The 19,016-nt window shown below is 41.0% G+C and overlaps 1 protein-coding gene across 2 annotated transcripts in view; it reads right to left on the bottom strand.

Annotated features, from left to right (window-relative positions):
* jade2 (jade family PHD finger 2) overlaps positions 1 to 19,016 on the bottom strand; it is a 175,653-nt gene that overhangs the window by 11,545 nt on the left and 145,092 nt on the right. The window contains exons 12-13 of one of the 2 annotated variants that reach the window (XM_067492161.1): positions 15,270 to 15,401; positions 1,355 to 1,500 (exon numbers count right to left, since the gene is read on the bottom strand). In XM_067492161.1, the coding sequence (XP_067348262.1) occupies positions 1,355 to 1,500; positions 15,270 to 15,401 (278 nt within the window). The remainder of the gene's footprint in view (positions 1 to 1,354; positions 1,501 to 15,269; positions 15,402 to 19,016) is intronic. The other variant, XM_067492162.1, reaches the window with a different exon arrangement.

Here is a 19,016-nt window from a genome sequence, read left to right as displayed (position 1 = left end):
AGGTGGAGGTGAAGTTAACAAAAGAAGTCATAGAAGATATGAACGATATTTGAAAATTTTCGTATAGATCAATACAACTCTGCGACTGTGGCTGGTTTCGATCCCCTGGCTCCTCCGTTCACATGTCGACATGTCCTTGAACAAGACACTGAACCCCAACTTAGTTGCTCCCGGTGAGCCCTGACCAGCTGCATAGCAGCTCCCCCACCGGTGTGTGAGATTGTCAGTGTGAATGAGAAGCGGTGTCAAGCGCTTTGAGTGCCAATAGCTAGAAAAGTGCATAACATTTACCATTTACACTTCATTTGTCTGCCGCTTGGGTTTCTTGTTTTAAAACCAAGTGGGATTTTGGACCAAAACTCCCCACCCACCCACATTTTGCTGTTAAAAAACAAAGCTGTCATACTCTGACAGCATTTTACATTGTGACTTACTACTTAGAAAAATGTATTTATTTTCTTGTAGATCTTTCTCCCAAGCATATTAGGTATCAGCATGTAATTCTGGTTTATCATTTTTTTCAGTTCTAGAAAAAAAAAAGTTATATCCTGCCAATCAATGGAGTACTTCTCTGCAGAAGAAGAGCGTGTCGGCCACTGCACAGCTTTGCTCTTTCTTATCAAACTGATCTACTCACACTGAAAATGAAGTCATATGACTCTAAACTCCATTGATTTAAACCTTTCATGTAAAAGTCTTTATCTAGAGTGGAAATAATTCAAATGTGGAAGCCTACGTCCTTTCTGTGTGTCTCGGATGGCGCTCTTAAACAAGCACAAACACGAGAACTTTTTCTCGGAAAAAACGTTCCACCTACACATTTTTCTGCTTTTGCAGAGATGGATTTGTTTGGTTTTTGGCTCCCCAGTCCAGTCCAGTCCAGTTCCTTGAACAAGAATAACTTTTTGACTGAGAACATTATGTAACTTTAGATGTCCAAATTAATCAAACCTGTGGGAAGGATACTTCCTTATTTGGCATCTGGCAGTGGTTTTATCCACCAGTGAAGTGGACTGGGATTCAGTTCAAGAGGTGATGGACTATTTGACAGGAACTGCTGATTTGAATTTTGTCATGTGTGCTGCTGTTAACTGCCAAGAGCCAGATTGCTCTGTCTAATAATTCCTCCTCCCATAACTGGTCTGATCTGTGCGTGTGTCTGCGTGTATTAGTGCTGGCAGAGAGGCCCACTTGCAGAAGACATTTAAATTTTCTAAGTAAGTTACAAATCCAAGTGGAACGGAATCTCCTCCTGCTCTGCCACAGCAATATCTACTGTTTGTATCAGTATTACACCTTTTGCGCTCGACTCAGAAACGGCCATCTACCAGGCCTCCTGCTGCTGAAACCCTACCTGGTCAGAGAGCAGGCTGCCACTCTTGTCCCCATGCTGGGCAGCCAGGGCCCACTGGCTCAGCATGTCATCAGCGGTGATCTGAACCGACTGGGCGAGCCAGCTGTCAAAGAGAGAGTTGTCCAAAGGAAAGGACTTTGACAAACCTGAGGGAAGGTGAAGAGACATAAGCAGGGAGAGAAGAGGGATAATAGCAAGACGAGTAGATAAGTGAGTTGAAAGACAACAGAGATAAAGGGAAGGGGGGGGGGGGGGGGGGGAGAAGGGGGAGGGGGGAAATACAAAGCAGACAAGTCAGGGGTGCTGGACATTTTTCATTAAAAAAAACAAAACACAAGTTAGCGTTGAAGTGTCAGTGGAGGTAAAGGCATCAAGACACTTGGGCATCAAATATCTCTGTTTACTGTAGAAATCCAAACATCCCATTTATGTTGCTGTTTTACTAATGAAGCTATAAACCTGAAATCTTGTCTCTTTCTCAAAGTTGCTCTCCAAACTCTAAACCTGAGACCGTCTCTGCGCAATGTGTGTTCGGTGTGAGGCTGCGGACAAAGCTCCCCGCTTTCAAGTGTTTGACTGTCTGTATAATTAGGAGATTTCCATGGCTCCTTTTCTATCATTGTGGACAGTGAAAGTGCTGCCAAAACGCTGTGATTCAGTCTTAGTCTTTCTTATTCTGACACACACACACACACACACACACACACACACACACACAGCAATGAAGATAGTGTAGCTTAAGAAGAAACTTGCGTTCCAAACACACAGGGTATTTCAGCCAGTTATCATTCATCCACGTCTGACAGAATAGTATGACTCCTATTGTAACTGGACCAACGGTCAACACAGGCTGTGTTATGGCTTGTGTTTTACTCACGCTGTGCTCCCATAAACATAAGCCTGAGGCCAACTGTAGTTTCAAGCCAATTATACACATGTAACTGCAGTGATTGAGTATTTAGCTCTAAACATTTGTAAAATGTGTTCTACCTACAAATGAACAATTTGCCAGAACCCCTCATGTGTAGACTGCAGCTGCTACACAGATCCATCCTAATATGGAGAGGAGCATCTCACGGAAAGTAGGACTCATTGACAGCACTGGCAGCAGTGCAGAGAAATTAACTTTTTAAACTTTATGAGTGCGATGGCTTATCTAACAAACCAATTTAACCAATTTCTGCTTGATTAATAATTTGTGGAGCTTCCCATTTTGTGTGATTTAATAATGAATAATACCGCAAGGGCTGGAGAGTATAATAGATGGTAGAAGCATAGCGGATCTTTTTTAAATGATACTAACTTAAGTTGTCTATTGTAGCTTTTATATATATTCTATATAGTTTTGAATGTGAAATATTACTTGGGTGCACTGGTGAGTAACTCTGTGAAGTTATTTGTAAAATGAGGCACAGTACAAAGGACCTAGCCCATCTAAACATGTCTGTTTGTGTAAAGCAGATATTAAAATTTTAGACAGTTCACATCAGGAAGCGGAATCTTGATTCAAAATATTTCAGGGGCAGATGAGAAATAAGCTGTTCATATACAGTATGTGGCTTTATAGTAACCAGTTCACTACAGTGCATGTTAACAGGTTCTCCCATGTAATCTGATTTCTCTAAAACAAAAAAATTCTTTGCTAGATAAATTTAGTTATATTGATAGATGAAAACAAAACACAAATTGATTTACAATGGGAAGCAAACCCCAAATAAAATCAGCTATCTAAACCCACATGATGAGGTGCTTATAATAAGTTCTTTGTATAGACAACAAAATTGTCTTAAGCTGTTTGAAACTGTGTAAAAACTGTCTCAATCTGTTTGTGGACACACATAATCAAACGTAACATATACCACTACTTTCCTTGTCTGCAGTCTTTTGTTATTCATCACAAGTTTAAGACCATCTTAAACTCTCAGGAATTTACCATTTAGCAAAATGAAAAATACAAAAATTTAGCATTAGCCCTTCTTATCTACACAAGACAACTGAAATCCATCATATCCTCCCTGGAGAACTGCCTCTTAAAAAGAATCTCGTACCATATAATATTGATTAAAAACCTGGGACACATAGCATTAAGAATCATGCCAATGATTGTGTGCCGAGTTTTGGGATCTAAGCTGTTCTTTTCTCTGCTGCTTTTCCAACCTCCCTGTAAATCTTCCCCGACTATAATGAACTGCCAAGCAGGACGGCAGGAGGTGCTGTTAGGGTGGCTTTAACACCAGCTATCTTTTACACACACACACACACGCACGCACGCACGCACACGGTCGTTTCCATGACGCAGCATGTCTTTGTAGGAGGGAATAAGTGACGGAGGGGAAAAAGACTGAAGACGACAGGAGAGGGTGATAGAAGAGTTCAGAGAGAAGGTAGGAGAGAATCTTAAAACATGCCACCCTGTTCACAATCTATCAGTGTTAATTGTTACATCTGGATAAAAAGGAATAAACCATTTTTAAACACTGTACATGGTTTATTATATTATAGACTGTCCAGGTTTCACTGTTGCTATATGCCCACTTTCCTGTCAGTGCAGCATAATTGGGGGTTTAATCAAATTACCATTTTCCTCCTCCACATTTAAAGCCACAGTATTCAGCCTTTTTCATTTTCTTGTAAATAAAAATATGCACAATAACTTATCATAATAATGAGAGGTGCTTTTTAAAGCCATGACGCAGATCAGTTAAAAGCGGCATAGTAGCAGGAACAGTTTTGAGCAAGTCTCACCTTTCTAACCAATCAGAATACCTGTGATGTCTGCCTGCTTGTATAATACATTTTGCAGCTTCGCATTTATTGTAATTTCATAACGTCAACCACCTGCGATAAAAGGGAAGCAAAGCTGTTTTCAGAGCAGGGTGAAGGAAGACGGGGAAGAGCCGAAGCCCCCTTTTCCGAGTCTCACATTAGAGCTGGCCTAAGTACAAAACTGTAGAATTTTCACTGTCCCGTAAAATCTGTTCCATTTAAAAAAAAAAAAAAAAATCAATTTATTATACTAAATAAATTTGTAAACGTGTGAGTTCCACTTTACTTCAGTAGCTTGAAGACATTTTCTTTTATAAAGCTACAATATATAACTTAAATTAAACACTGCAAAGCACTTCACGAATTAGTAAGCATAAATAAAAAGCTGTAACCAAGCAGAATTTGTTAAAACGGACAGTCTCTCTATATTAAGATTGGTTTTGGAGCATATTTGCATGCTGCATTTTTAATGTGGAGATTTGTCTTATTTATATCCCAATGTAACATGATGCTAATGAGATTAAGCCTCCTGTTATTGCCCATGTTTGAACTTTTGTGGGTCGGCTCCCTTTTGTTTTTCAAGCCTCCCCCCTGTACATGTTAAGATCAGGAATATGATTTAAACATTATTTATTACTGTTGGAAATCCACAGAAAGTGGATCTGTATCTTTTAAATCAGATAATTAGACTGACTCCTCCTCGTTTGGCTACAGCTAACCCATTCCATGCTAAACTATTAGGAAGCTACACCTGTTAGCCGTGGCAGTGCTCGCAGTTGCATTTAAAATAACCTAAAGTTCCATTCAAAGCTCTATTATGTGAGGACTACGGTTTGGGAAACAGCTAGCCTCAAAATCGGTGCACGCTTGCCCCGGGACAGAGTCGCGATTCAGTAGCCGGCAGAGTAAAGAATCCACCGTCAGCAGGACAGGGCCACGACCAGGCCTGTGCGTTAGAGAGTTTGTGTTTTGGGTCTTAAACGTTCACTAAAGTCCAATGTCTCTGGTGCCATCCATGTCCTTGGAAACGCCACGAAAAAATACAGAAACAGAAACTGAAACAACGTTTTCAAGATTCAAACAACTTTATTGATCCCATAGGAAAACTGTGTGGCCTTGTTGCAGCTGCTCTCCACATGAAAAGTAGGAAAGAAAGCAAAAGAGAAACTCCATCAAACCAAGACAGCAAACAAATACAAACTACTGATTAATAGTTAAGAAAAAAACAAGCTAGAGGAGTTAACATAACAGAAATAAAAACAGTACCATTCGTCCATTATGACCATTTAGTCCCTCTCCTTTTTACAGGGGGTTGAGTTAAACAGTTTAATGGTCACTGGGAGAAAGAATCTCCTGTGTTGTTCTGTGGATCATTTGACTGTGATCAGTCTTTGGCTCAAAGTCCTCCTCTGTGCAGCCAGCACACAGTGGAGTGGGTGGTAGGGATGGTCCAGGATGGAGAGGAGTTTGGACGACATTCTCCTCTCAGCCACAACATGCAGAGGGTCCAGCTTCTCCCCCAGAACAGAACCAGCCCCCCTTATTAGTTTGTCCAGTCTGTTACTGTCTGCCACCTTCATATTGCTGCTCCAGCAAACCACAGACTCATAAAACAACTGCAGCATCTTAGTCTCCTTAGAAATTACAACCTGTATATTGATGCTGCATTAACTGACCAGTGCAGTTTATTGTCCAGGTATTTCTACTCTGAACATACTTCCACCCCTTCTTCCCGAATGGGGACAGGATTGACAGGAGTCCCAGACTTCCTGAAGTTCACAACCAGTTCCTTTGCTTTACTGGTGTTGAGCTGGAGACTATTGTGCTCACACAAGTTAACAAAACTCTCCACCACTGATCAATATTCTGTGATATCTTCGCCCTGGATACATCCAGCAACCGCAGTGTCATCAGAAAACTTCTGAAGGGGGCAGGAGGAGATGCATACAGGGTGAAGAGAAAGGGAGATGGAACATTCCCTTGGGGAGCACCTGTGCTGCAGGTCACAATGTAGTGCGGTCAGTCAATGAGGTAGTCCAAAATCCAGGCAACCATGGGGGGTGTCAACGAGCATGCGCTTTAAGTTCTCCCCCACCAGGACAGGCTGGATTGTGTTAAAAGCAGGACCAGGACCAACCAAACCAGGACCTGTCTCTCCAACACTTTCCCCCGTAGTCACTGGGCTGGGCCACTTTCAGCACTGGCATCAGGCATGATGTTGTCCATGCCTCAAGAACCCTCTCCAGCTGCAGGCTCAGGTTGAACATGTGCTGAAGAATGCTGCATAGCTGTGGAGCACAGGCTTTCAGTACCCTGGGGCTGACTCTGTCTGGACCTGCAGCCTTTGTGACAGCCCTCTGATCCACCTGTCAATAACGATGCATGTGCCGGGCGTATTGTCCTGCAGCCATGTCTCCGTGAAACATAGACCCTCTTGAAAGATATTTTCCTTCCTCACTAGTGCAATCATCTGTCCATCTGGGACTCAAGAGACCTCCCGTTGCCCATAATGAGAGACGGGAGATGCAACTAGAATCTTCTTCTTCTTCTCTCCTTCGCTCGCCTGTTTTCTTTTCCACCCCTCCGCTTTTTACCTGCGACCTCTCGCAGTCTTCCTTATTTCATCCGGGATGATCCGAAGGAAGCTTAAAGCCACGGTGCTGGTGTTCTGCTGCCCGATCAGCCGTTCGCGACTGTATTCTGCTCCATACAGCAGTTGTGCTCTGGTCATAGCTTGAAGCAGAAAAAGTTCCATGGTGATAAAAAATAAAGTAAAAAAACTCCTCCAACCGCATCATCAGTGAGGGTAAGATTTAAACGGCAAACTGGATGCTTTACTATATACTACACTAAAAATATGGAACAGAAAAGGAGAACAACTGCAACAGGCTGTCGCTCGGTCCGTGGATACAAGTAAAGAGGGGGGAGGAGCAGCAGAGCAAGAAAATTGAAGCTGGTAGAAGATAAACCAACTAAATACTTGAATCAAAGGCAAAAAGCTCAGCATGGAACACGATAGTGGCATCCAGAATAACCAGCCCGGCAGGACTGAACCTGACAGTTTTACTTGTGCACCATATCGTGTGGAAATGATTTTACACCATTCTAATGTCAACATCTTTCTGACCACTTCATTCAACTTAAAAGTTGTGCTATTTAAGCTTAGTCCTTGAAAATTCCACAATATACGTCAATAGGTAAGAAGCTATACAAATATCCTGGACTTGTGATTTTTGTTACAGATGCAACACAACACTAAGATTCAGTAATAATACAAGGCTGATATCTTTGATCAGCCAGGACCCAGGAAAAAGACGTATCTTTGATCGGTGACAACAGCCTGAGAACACAAGAATGCAACACAGCCAAGACCTTTAGTGAAAACTGGTGAGAACTCAAGGAAGTTCTGCATTTATTGACACCACCAGCCACAAAAGTTAATGATGCACACTTACTCCCTGCAGTATTATCAAAGGGGGTGGGGGGCTCTACAAGGTGCACACAGTACTGTACACTATTCCAGAATGCCTTACACGCACGTTTTCCAAACAAACACAGACGACCTCCACTTTGTACTGTGCCTGAACGCACCTCACACAAAGGACACATTAGAGCTGCTGCAGGTGATATGTAGAGTTAATTAAATGTAAAACCTACACACAAAGGTGGAGGGAGATTACAGTTACGATATTAAGATTAGTACATATCTGTCACTACTATCGTCTCGAGTTATGGCTATGGAGAAATATTTAGTAACATGTTTGATGAGCTTGGGAGTTAATGTCAACAGAAGATGTTAGTTATCTTAATATTATTGCACGTTGGAAGAAAGTGGTTGGATTGGGGTTCACCCCCCGACCAGTGAGCCAATCGTCAAGGAAGCATGTGCTAAGGTGAGTTTAAAAAATAAAAATAAAAAATACGACCGGCAGGTGCCAGGCCTGTGCATGGATGACGGAAGTGATGGATGACGGAAGTGATGGATGTGCAGGGTTTTGTGACACCGTCACCGTCGGGAACGAATTCAGCTTAAGACTTTATATGGTGGGGAAAACCCTGTATGTGCAAACACACATGTAAATGTTGTAATTTGACTATATTGATTTTAGATTGTAGCTTTAAACGTTCCATCAAAAAAAAGATGTACAGCACCTTAACAAAGAGGATCATTGTACTCCGGCAGGGCTCAAAGGCCATTAGCCTGCAGATGTGTCGTCAGTAGACGGAGACCAAATTTGCTTTGCAGGTGATTTGTTTACTCATGTCACGGGTATTACTCAGCTGCACTGTGACCTTGGTGTATAAACTTGTTGAAATGCTTGGAGCTTTATTCATGAACATGAGCTTGGAGCTCATGTTCATAATGTAAAAATACACGTGCTGAAACAAATGTACTTAAACAGCCCATTCACTGGCACTTTTGGAATCCTGCAACAATAAATTCATACAGTGACTAGTTTGAAGACATCTGAGCACTGGGTTTTGGAGATTGAAAGGCAATAACGCACTTCATCGTCTCGCTCTGTAGTTCGCCAGCCGACGCTTTGTTTACCAGTACATGTAAATTGGAACATGCAGATTAGATTGGATGACATTTTGTTGTGGATCTGAGTTTTGAGGAATAAACTCCCCAGTAAGTCAGTTTGGCACCAGAAAAGTTCAAAACTATTTTCCTTTTTCAATCATCACTGGCATATGGACCCCGCTAATCAACAGTGAGGATAGGGGACAGTACATCGGAGAAGGAGTTATGCTACATGTCTGTCTTCTTGATCCCACAACACTCAGAGCAAGACAAAAGCCCTGGGAGACAGGACCAGACCCGACAGAGAACAGATGGCCTGACACACACACGCGCACACACACGCACACACACACAGAAACTGTGAGATATGAACACATACGGCAGGCAAAGACAAACACACAGACGACACACTGAGACAGGAACGATATAGACACTGACGCTGACGAAGGAAAGCATACATGTACACACACATACACAAACAAATGATATGGTTGCACACAACAAAAGCCGCCACGTACACAGAAGGGCTTGTTTGTCATGGAAACAATGTGAGCGATGATTTCCGAGGATCTTTTCTACATCAAGCTACAGCCCTTGTTCCTCAGCAGTCAGGTGGAAAGACTGAGTCTGAGAAAGAAAGGAGGAAAGATAAACAGAAAGAGGGAGTGTTATAGCACAGAGACACTGTGAGTCCCGGAGAAAAACACAAACTGAGGAGAGGGAGATGATATCAGGAAGAAGGGGATGCAGAGTCTAACTATTCTGCTGTATTGTGTTGGTGTCTGTTTATTCACTTCACATTCATTCATTCATTTCAGATAGGTCGGCCAAAACATTAGAACCACGTCAGCACGACCCCACTAACCACTTTGACCTAAAAGTATCATCTTTCTGGCAAGTTCAAACCTAAAAACTGAGAAATTATAACCTTGTAAAAGTAGAATTCATGACAGGGCCACTGTATCGATTCCATTAAATTGCACGTGGTCATAATGTTATGGATGATCAGTGTATGTGCGTAAGTATGACCACGGCAGATCTTTAAGGGCCGACACTGATAAAATACCCAACGTGTTAAAAAGCTGAGCTACACACACTTATTATAAAATCCAAGACAATTGCATTTTCTCTCCTTTTTGTAGCTTTCGCCGTCATTGCCGTTGGTGGGGGTAGTATTTTTCCATTTTATTGACTAAAAACCATCAGGAGAACATTAAATTAAGATTGAATGGTGCATTTTGGGATCTGTAGGTTACACACACGTGCACATTATTAACACCACCTGGTGGTTTTAATGTTGTGTTTAACAGGAGTCGGCTTGGGTGCTCTGACTTATCTGTGGCTGTGTAAAAAGTGCGTTCTGAGACCAGCTGCTAATGCCCCCCCCCCCCCCCCCGGTGAACAGCATAATGACTGTTTTAACATCAATTCAATGGATGTATTGTAATATAAAGTAGGTCCCAACTACATGTTGAAATATTAGAGTGCAGTCAAATTACACTTATGTCCTGCATGTTTCAGTTGGATTTAACGCAAACAGCTGGACATCTTTTTGACCTTTGATTTAATGCCCATTAGAAAATTTAACTCATAATGGAAGTGAAAATTAAAGTCTGTGCACACATCACTCATAGAATATGTATGTGCATAACCACAGTAAGTGTTGCACAGCAAAACGATCAGGAAAACTTAATGGAAAAGAGAGTTAACAGCGTTAATGTGAACGGTTGCAGCAATTTCTTTAGCAAATTAGCAATGCAAAAGTTGTTTACAAGCTTTTGCTCATTTCGCATGTTTTACTGGACTGAACCCCAGTAGTCAGCAGTAAGTTGGTGAGGTTTTATAGCCAAAGGGGGGTGATTGAAACCAATTGAGCATTGTAATTTTTTTTTTTTTTTGCTTCAAAAGTAGAATCTTATATATATAATTAAACACTGTCAGATTGTCAGTGATAGCATGCTTGCTATCGTGCTGCCAAACGTCTTAATAAAAAGCTGCATACTCTCATGCACTGTTTGTCAGATTGAGCCCTTTATCAAAACCAGTCAGATTTATTGAAACTAATGTTTTATGTTGCTATTGGCAATGCAGTTCACCGCAGTAGGGGCCTGAAAATACAGTCCAACTTTGCCGATTTTGAATCCTGAAGCCAGAAAATTAAAGCAGAATTAAAGCTGGAGACTCTCACCATTCAGAGCCAATATCAATGAAAGCGACCGCGAGTAAAGCCACAGAGCAAAATCTAAAATAAACAGGTCCAAATCCAACAACTTACAGTCTCATACTTTCATACAAGTCCACTTCTCCAAACTCTAGGCTGCAGCTACCACTTAAAAAGCCACAACTTCAGACGGCGTCTTTGTTGACGGATGGACTTTCACCGTATAATATAGAAATGCTAACAACAGAGTGTGTTTTAGCTTAGCTGTATATCATTTTTTTATTTTACCCAATTGGTGTTACAATCCATCAAAGTCAGAACCTATTTTTTATAATTTTTTTTAAATTACCAGAGCAACTCTAGATTTCACCCTTTGATGACAGCGTGGAGTCTTTGCCGAGTGGTTTCAGTAGCTCAGAGCAGCGTTCTGACATGTTCATTTTCTGAGATCACAGGAAGAAACTGTGCTCTTCACATTTTCTAAGTCACTTCCGTGTGCTGGCATGTCCTGTCCATGTACTTAACAACACTTTCATGTGTCTCACATGTTGTATGTGGACATGTCTGATCTGCTCGTCTCAATTCCCCATCCTTATCAGATGAAAATGATAGTTTTCTATTGACGCTCCCTTTGAGCAGCAGGATTTATAGCTGAGCTGAGATGTTACCTTTTAAGATCTACCGTATAAAATGTGATCCATCGGATACTGTGGGCGAACTGCTTTTCCGCGCATAAAAGCGCAGATGAAAAGAACATAAATGATATTAAAGATGCACAATTAGTCATCATAGCTCATTGTCATTAAGGCTCTCCGATATTAATCATGTACAATCATTGTCTGAGCAGCCCACAGCTTTTTACAGAATGTCAATGCAGGATATTCATAACTTATCAGATCTGAAAACACATAAACAAGCATTATGTAAGACCACAAGTCCACCCACTTGGTGTCCTACATATAGAAGCTATTCAGAGCAGTGAAGCTTGTTTTTAGAGAAAAAGCCTTGAGATATGGAGGACTTTGTTTTTCCATTTAATTCGCCCACACACACACACACACACACACACACCCTATATCACAACTTACACGCTTCTTTCCTGTGGAACGACTTCAGTGCATTTTTATCACTGTTTAGTCGTCTTACACAGTAACATTCAAACTATATCAGATCTTCTCTCTATATCACATCCACTTATGGTGAATGAATCATTTTGATTGTTCGACTGAATCCATTTAGGAGGCGCAAACCGGTGAAAAAGGTCACACTTTAAGTGCCCATATTTAACATTTGTAAGCTCTGTGTAAACATTCACCAGACTTTATTAATGTAATTGTCATCAGCTGTAAGTCGAGGCTGGAATATAAACGAGACTCAATGACTGCAGTAAGAAAATGGTTGTAATCATATAAAATACGTCTTCATAGAAGATGTCATTATTTTTTTTTCATTTAACACCAATTAACACTTAGAATCTTGCTTTAGCTGCATGCAACTACACATTATAACGTGTAATTCACTATTCAACACGCTATTTGGGGACAAAAGTTATTTTTCAGATGCAGTTTAAGGGGAAACCACCACTAGAAAAGCGCAACTCTGTATTTTCTGTGCAAAGATCTATTTGGTTTATCAAAGTTCCTACTGTCCTTTAAAAATCCCGACCGTTTATTCCATCTTAATGCTATTAAATCACTTTTTCACCTTCGCTAACAAAACTGGAGAATTGTTGTGTCATTTCGATGTGAAGCTTTTCTCAAACGAGCAAAAGCAAAAGAGATGAAGTAAAAGGGAAGAGAAGGAAGAAACACCGTTTGATCCTGGCAGCGTGCTCTGGTTCTGCCATGACCGACGGCACCAGCTCTCATCAAAATGTCACAGTTCTACTGTCCCGTGACGCTCCTGCGTCTGAAAGCATCTGAAAACATAAACTGAGGAAGTTTGCAGGATGTCATGAAACTACAGACGGCAACGTTGAAAACGAGCCTGCCTGCCTAAATGAATGCAGATGGATAGATCAGTTAGTTCAGTTAAATATATGAAACTAGGCTTCTGCACTGCGTAATTAACACATCAGTCAACACATTCCTGCTCTCAGTAACACGAACCTGGAAGATTTTCCGAGAAACTCAACCTCTCAGCCACACAAAAACAAAAAACTATCATTCGTAGCCTTCATCGCGCCAAACATGTCACTGCTGCTCCGTGAGAAATAACGGACAAACCGCTGCAGAGCGTCTTTTTGTATTTTTTTTGAGGATGTCTCTGCATCGTAATGTTCACTTGCACCTCAAGAGTCAAGCAGGTGGCTCGTCTCGCGCTGTCAACTTCAAAGCTGCAGATTCAATCACCACGGCAGCCGCGTGTGTCCAACAGAAGTCTAACAAGTGTCCTCGAGCGAGATACCGAGCCTTTATCTCCTCGTTCACTTCTAGTGGATGGAGGTTTCCAGTGTCAGCCGAGTTCCCGTAAATCGTCAGTGTTAATAGCAAGTATCTACACACATCAATCTGTTGTTCGAGTTCCATTTCATATCCATCTTCTGAGGGATGTATGGAGCTGTGGTGATGGGTCGCAGCGAATGGATCACCTTCAAGCCGGACTGACAACCGTTACTATCCATCGTCATCTGCCTGATGAAGAGGATTGGCAGTGACAGGCCTCCTCCTCACGTATTCCATCAGCGTCTCTCTCTCCAAGTTGCTCATTAATGCTAAGAGCTTCTCTCTCTACCTTTATTTCTAAGCCTCATGTTGACAGCTTTAGTTCCCTTTAACCATCACAAAAGTTTGGGTTACGGATTCTAAAAATCCTTTTATATGAAATGTATCACCAGCTTTTACAGAACTAAATCTTCACTAGCTGCTGCACCACGATTAAAACATCTTTAAAATCAGCTGTCAGATGATTCTTAATCAGGCACATTTCAAAGTTAAAATATGCAACTTAAGCAATTCCTCTGCTCTTCTCCCATCTTCTACGCTCTACACAGGCTTGCAAGTATTCGTTACACAATTACAATAAATAAGTAGGTCCAAAACTTTCTAATCCGGCAGAACTTGGTGAGATTCAACGATTGGTTGGAAGGGTGAGCCTTGCTCAAAATGTCTCTGCAATGATGCCAGTACACCTCTGCACGAGAAGATATGTTCTGAAACAAATGTCTTGAAAAAGTGCAGGTCAAAAAGTCTAACTACAGTTCACCTGTTTGACATTTTAAGTGAACGCATGTTAAGTATTTCTGTTGATTACTGATCCTTTGCTGTCTGTAATATATCGTACACCACATACAGGGCTCTGAACTTTAACCTTTTATCTTTGATACTTTGACTAAAAACGTGTTTTAGGGACCAGGTCAGGTTGGCCAGTAGTGGTGGTGGTTCGCTCAGGACTAATGCAGTTTCCTCGCATGTATGATGACAAATACAGCACGTTACCTTGAAGGCATGGATGGAATTGTTAACACTGAAAAACATCTTTTCATTTGGTACCAAAATCTGAGTAAATCCCATCAGCTTCGCTGACATTTAGTGCTGAAAACGATCCGATTCCTTTGGGGCAGAGCTCCCAGGCCAAGTTCGATTATGGCTTTTATACTTTTTTTAATTTTTTTTTAATTTGACTTTATGGTAACTTAGGTTGTGGTAAATAATTTACTTTTTATGTTGTAATTCTGCTTGGAGTGTAACTAAAATATATGAAGAATATAAGATTTGTACTAATAACGTCTCTGGTAAAATCAATTTCAAAATAGCTCAGAGAATGAGGCGTTCAATGCTACTTTTAGAGGATAAGAAGTGGTAACTGGGCTTCAACCAGTGTGATAAAGTCCAGTCCCCATACCTCCCAGTATGACCAGTACTAGTGTACAAAGATCTCTTTGTTACAGAAATGCTGAGAGGGTGTTTGCAGGATTTACCTTGATGACATTAATAATATCTAGTCTTACTTGTGTTTCCTCTCTTTCACACTGCAAAGAGAGTGAAGTGCTGGATCAAACCCGCTGAGCTGCAGTCAACTCCGACTAAAGATTTTACCATCGCACCTGGAACTCAATCAACACATAGAAGATGTCGACAGGACTGTTGATGGAGGCATATAGGTTTGTAAAACACACCAACATGAAAAGGATCACGACAAAAGTACAATTATCCTGTATTTCAATAAAAGTAGCTGATCTTCATGCATCGTTAGTACGTTTCTAAATGCACATTTGTTACATTAGCTCAAAGGTAAATTATTGGTAGCATGAAGAAACCACATATGACTTTCCTCAAATAAATTATTGATGCATCCAGGCTGTAAATGTGCTGACCTTTTGTCAGCAGGAGCTTTCATATGGACACAAACACACAGGCATATGTTCAGCCAATGAGGTGCATTTGATCAGATTGGAAACGCTGCAGACACTGCAGGGCGTACACCCACCCACCCACGCACACATAAACACACACACAATGTACCTAGCTCTTTTAGCAGGGAGCCATTGTCTGACTTCCATCTCTCCTTCTTCTTCTCAGGGCTACTCTTCCTTCTCTCCTTCCCCTTCTCCTTCACTCCATTCGGCTTCCTCTTTTCTCCCTTCTGGGGTTTCTCTGCAGGGAGACATGGAAGATGGGCTCAGGTTATGGCTTTAGTTGATGTGTTTGATTTGCAGTGCTTTTTCGGTGGACTTGGAGAAAGTAGCAAAGAAATATGACGCAAAACAGATCCATGAAAATCAGTTATTAAAGGTTTCACGCTTAACTGTTTAGGAAATAGTTTTTTTTTGCAACAACTCAGCTAAACATAATATATACCAACAGTAATAGAAGCAATGAGAAAAGTATAGACTTTGCACTAAAGCCCTGACTTTAAGAACAGAAACACTACCTCATTGTGCTATGTGCACAAGCAGCCCGTGATGGTTGAATGAGTGACAAATATTGTGGATGAGCACTCAGCCGAAGTATCGTCAGACACTGACAAAAGTTGCACACTGATTTGTTTGCAGGAGAGAAAATGCTGCAGGTGTCATTCACCTGTAAACTGCTCCAATGTTAGAACTTATGCTGTTTGTATGGACCTTTTAAGACATTGTGAAATTAATTTCTGCAGGAATGCTGTACTACAACAAATGTCGGATAAGAGCATAGAGTCTGAAAATATATTAATCACATAAAAAAAATATAATCAGGAGCTAATTAGTTGTATTTCCACTGACAAAAACATTGCAAGAAAACTTAAATGCTTAAATGATGTGGATGTGGATGTGGATGTGTGGTTCATCATTACTGACATTTTTCTGGTTCTGCACACTCCAGGTTCAGAGGGGCTTGAATGTTTGCGAGCCCTTTTGAATCCTCTCACTTTTCCATAAATATGACCTAATAGGTGATCGCATTTAAACAAAAACCTTCCACTTGGAAAAGTATTTTCTGATGAGCTTCAAGTTCACAGATGGACACTTTGACATTTTCGTGTAGAATTTGCTTGCACAACTCAGCATACACAGCTTTATGGATGATTGTTAGCCATCTTGGTGCAGCGGGTCCAAATCATAATACTGCCACTACTATGTTTCCCAGAGGGGATAAGGTTCTTAGTGTTTGCATGTTGCTAAGCAAAAAACTTCTCATTCACACCAAAACGTTCTACTTTAGTCGTCTCCATCTACAGAAAAGAACATTCTGGTTCACCCACAAACTGTAGACGGTCAGAAATTAGAGTAGTGGCTTCCTTCTCGCAACTCTGCCCTGCACACCTCTGTTGTTCAGTGTTCTCCTGATGGTGAACACACGGACACCACTGATTGTAGCCACTGCAGGGGGAGGCCTTTAGTTTCCTGCTGGACTAGCTGCTCTTAGCATTGTGCTCACTGGTCGACCACTCCTGGAAAGGTTTACAGAGCTGTTGAATGTTCTCCATTTGTCCAAACGGTTTTTGAAAACCGTTTTGTAACCTTTTGAGCATCAACTCTTCAGCTCATATCTTTAAAGGTATCTTTGGTCCTAAGACTTGTCTACTATAGAAGCAGCAGGGCTTCCTAACACCTAACTCTAGTTTTCCCTTAAAATGGTTCCAATATTTCTGCTGTGCACATATAAGCCAAAGTCATAATCCACAATAAACAAATTAATAAGGCTGAATCTGTTCACAAACATTCAGGTGCCTCTGTAAAACCTGAATGACCAGGATATCTGTTAATGCTCGCTATAAAGGTTCAGTAATACAGTTAAAGTTTAAGAATTATGACACTTAATCTCAGGGAAAAACAAAACTACTCATGGGCTTCCTGGGCATCTATATGTGATTGTAGTGTGTTGTCAATTCTATCTTTGCAAGTAAAAATCAAACAGCGCTGTCTAGCTATCAGACTTTTGGAAGTAAAAAGGAAAAAACCCAAAAATAAAACCCACAACACCGTTAGACAATCTGTCAGACACTGCCTCCCAGGACAGACCTTATTGCACATATTGCTTACAAACACATCAGCTGTGTGTTGTTGTTCAGGTCGGTGAGCATGCTGACACACGCGCACACACACACGCACACACACACACGCACACAGCATGACTGGAGCACGGCCCTGCAGAGCACCTCCCTGCTGGGAGCTCACTCACTCCCTCCAGCTGACAGTGTGGCAGGTAACACAACAAACGGTGCGTACACATGATGAAAACCACAGTCAGAACAATACCTGACAGTATAAATCTGCCCAATAGACCCAGAGTCTCGCAACAAATACTAACTTACCATGTGTTTCAATGTCACTGTGTGTGTTGAGGCTGTGTAAGAGATCAACATACTGGCTGCATATTCCCATCACTACTGGTAATTTCAAGAAAACACAATTCAAATAGTTGCTGTGAGCCATAAGCTATAAATGATGCTATATGATCTTAAAGTTTTACAAGATGAATGAAAACGAGTGCTTCAAAAAAAATCTTCATTTTACCGAACATGTGTTATGTATTATTCAAATCAAATTAGACATTTAATGTCTCTGACAACTTTCTGACAAACGAAAACAAGCTTATTTTCAGAAAATCGTCAGCCATTGAATGAGGAATTCAATGTATTTAAAGGGTTAGATTTTGCTGCGATATATTACCGTTGATAAAGGAAGTAGAAATAGGACTTATTTATATAAAAGAATCAAAGGCATTCGTTTTAATAATAATCTTTGTAGTATTTCATATTTTAATATTTTATATTTTCTTATGAATTTATATTCATTCTTAGGAGATTCTCCATTATTATTACTAGGGTTAGCATTTTCAGTTTCTTTCATTCAACCAACTAAGTGAAAAACTGTTTTAGCTTTAAGCTCTGTAATTCTACTGAAAGACAAAATAAAATGATTGCTGAGCTGCACATTTAGCAGATCAATACACACACACACACACACACACACACACACTCCTTATTGTTGGGGTGGCTTGTTGTAACAGGCTCCTGCTGCTTACACAAACACACAGTCCTGCCTGCAAGGCTCACCAACTCTCCTGCTGCCGTGAATCGTGTGTGTGTGTGTGTGTGTGTGTGTGTGTGTGTGTGTGTGTGTGTGTGTGTGTGTTGCGTGCATTTACCAGTACAGCAGGTGGAACCTAGAGGTTCATTACAGCGTACTGGGGTTTAGAAGAGCTGGATTTGGTATTTGTGTGTTTGCATGTGCATCAGTCAGCAGTCACTGTGTGTTGACAGTGGTGATGCACTGATCTTAGTTGTGCATTTTAACCAATATGCATTTGTGAATTAGCACAAAATGCAAAACGTGTCATTAATATTAAGAATAGGTTTGAAAAGTTATCAGTTCATCCAGAGAAGGTCACTAGCGTCTGTTTTGAATTATTATAATCAACTCTCGTGCTCAGCCGTCAGTTTCAGAGGTAGGTGTGAGCCATTACGTTAAATCAAAGTTATCTGTGACGTGACACTATCCAACAGTTCAAAACACAGCAACACCAGGATAAGTGACTAGAAATCTTTAGCTTGCTTGTGGCACTGTAACTGTTGAAGCCAAATATTGTGCAGGTCTACTAAAGTGAAATGTTTGAGCTGCAGAAAGTCACTTGGACTCATCCAGCCCCAGATGGATCTGCTAGAAATGCTCATGCAGCTTTTTAACTGAGCTGGCCAAACAAATTGGACGCATGCAGTCAATTCAAAACTAACTACTTAGCAACCTTAAAGTCCACGTGTGACTTGTGCTAGAAAACCTCTCTTTC

The sequence above is a fragment of the Channa argus genome, chromosome 22 (assembly GCF_033026475.1).
Source record: "Channa argus isolate prfri chromosome 22, Channa argus male v1.0, whole genome shotgun sequence".
Lineage (NCBI taxonomy): Eukaryota > Metazoa > Chordata > Actinopteri > Anabantiformes > Channidae > Channa > Channa argus.
Note: the sequence above shows the minus strand (reverse complement) of the source record. Positions and strands in the feature narration are given on the sequence as shown.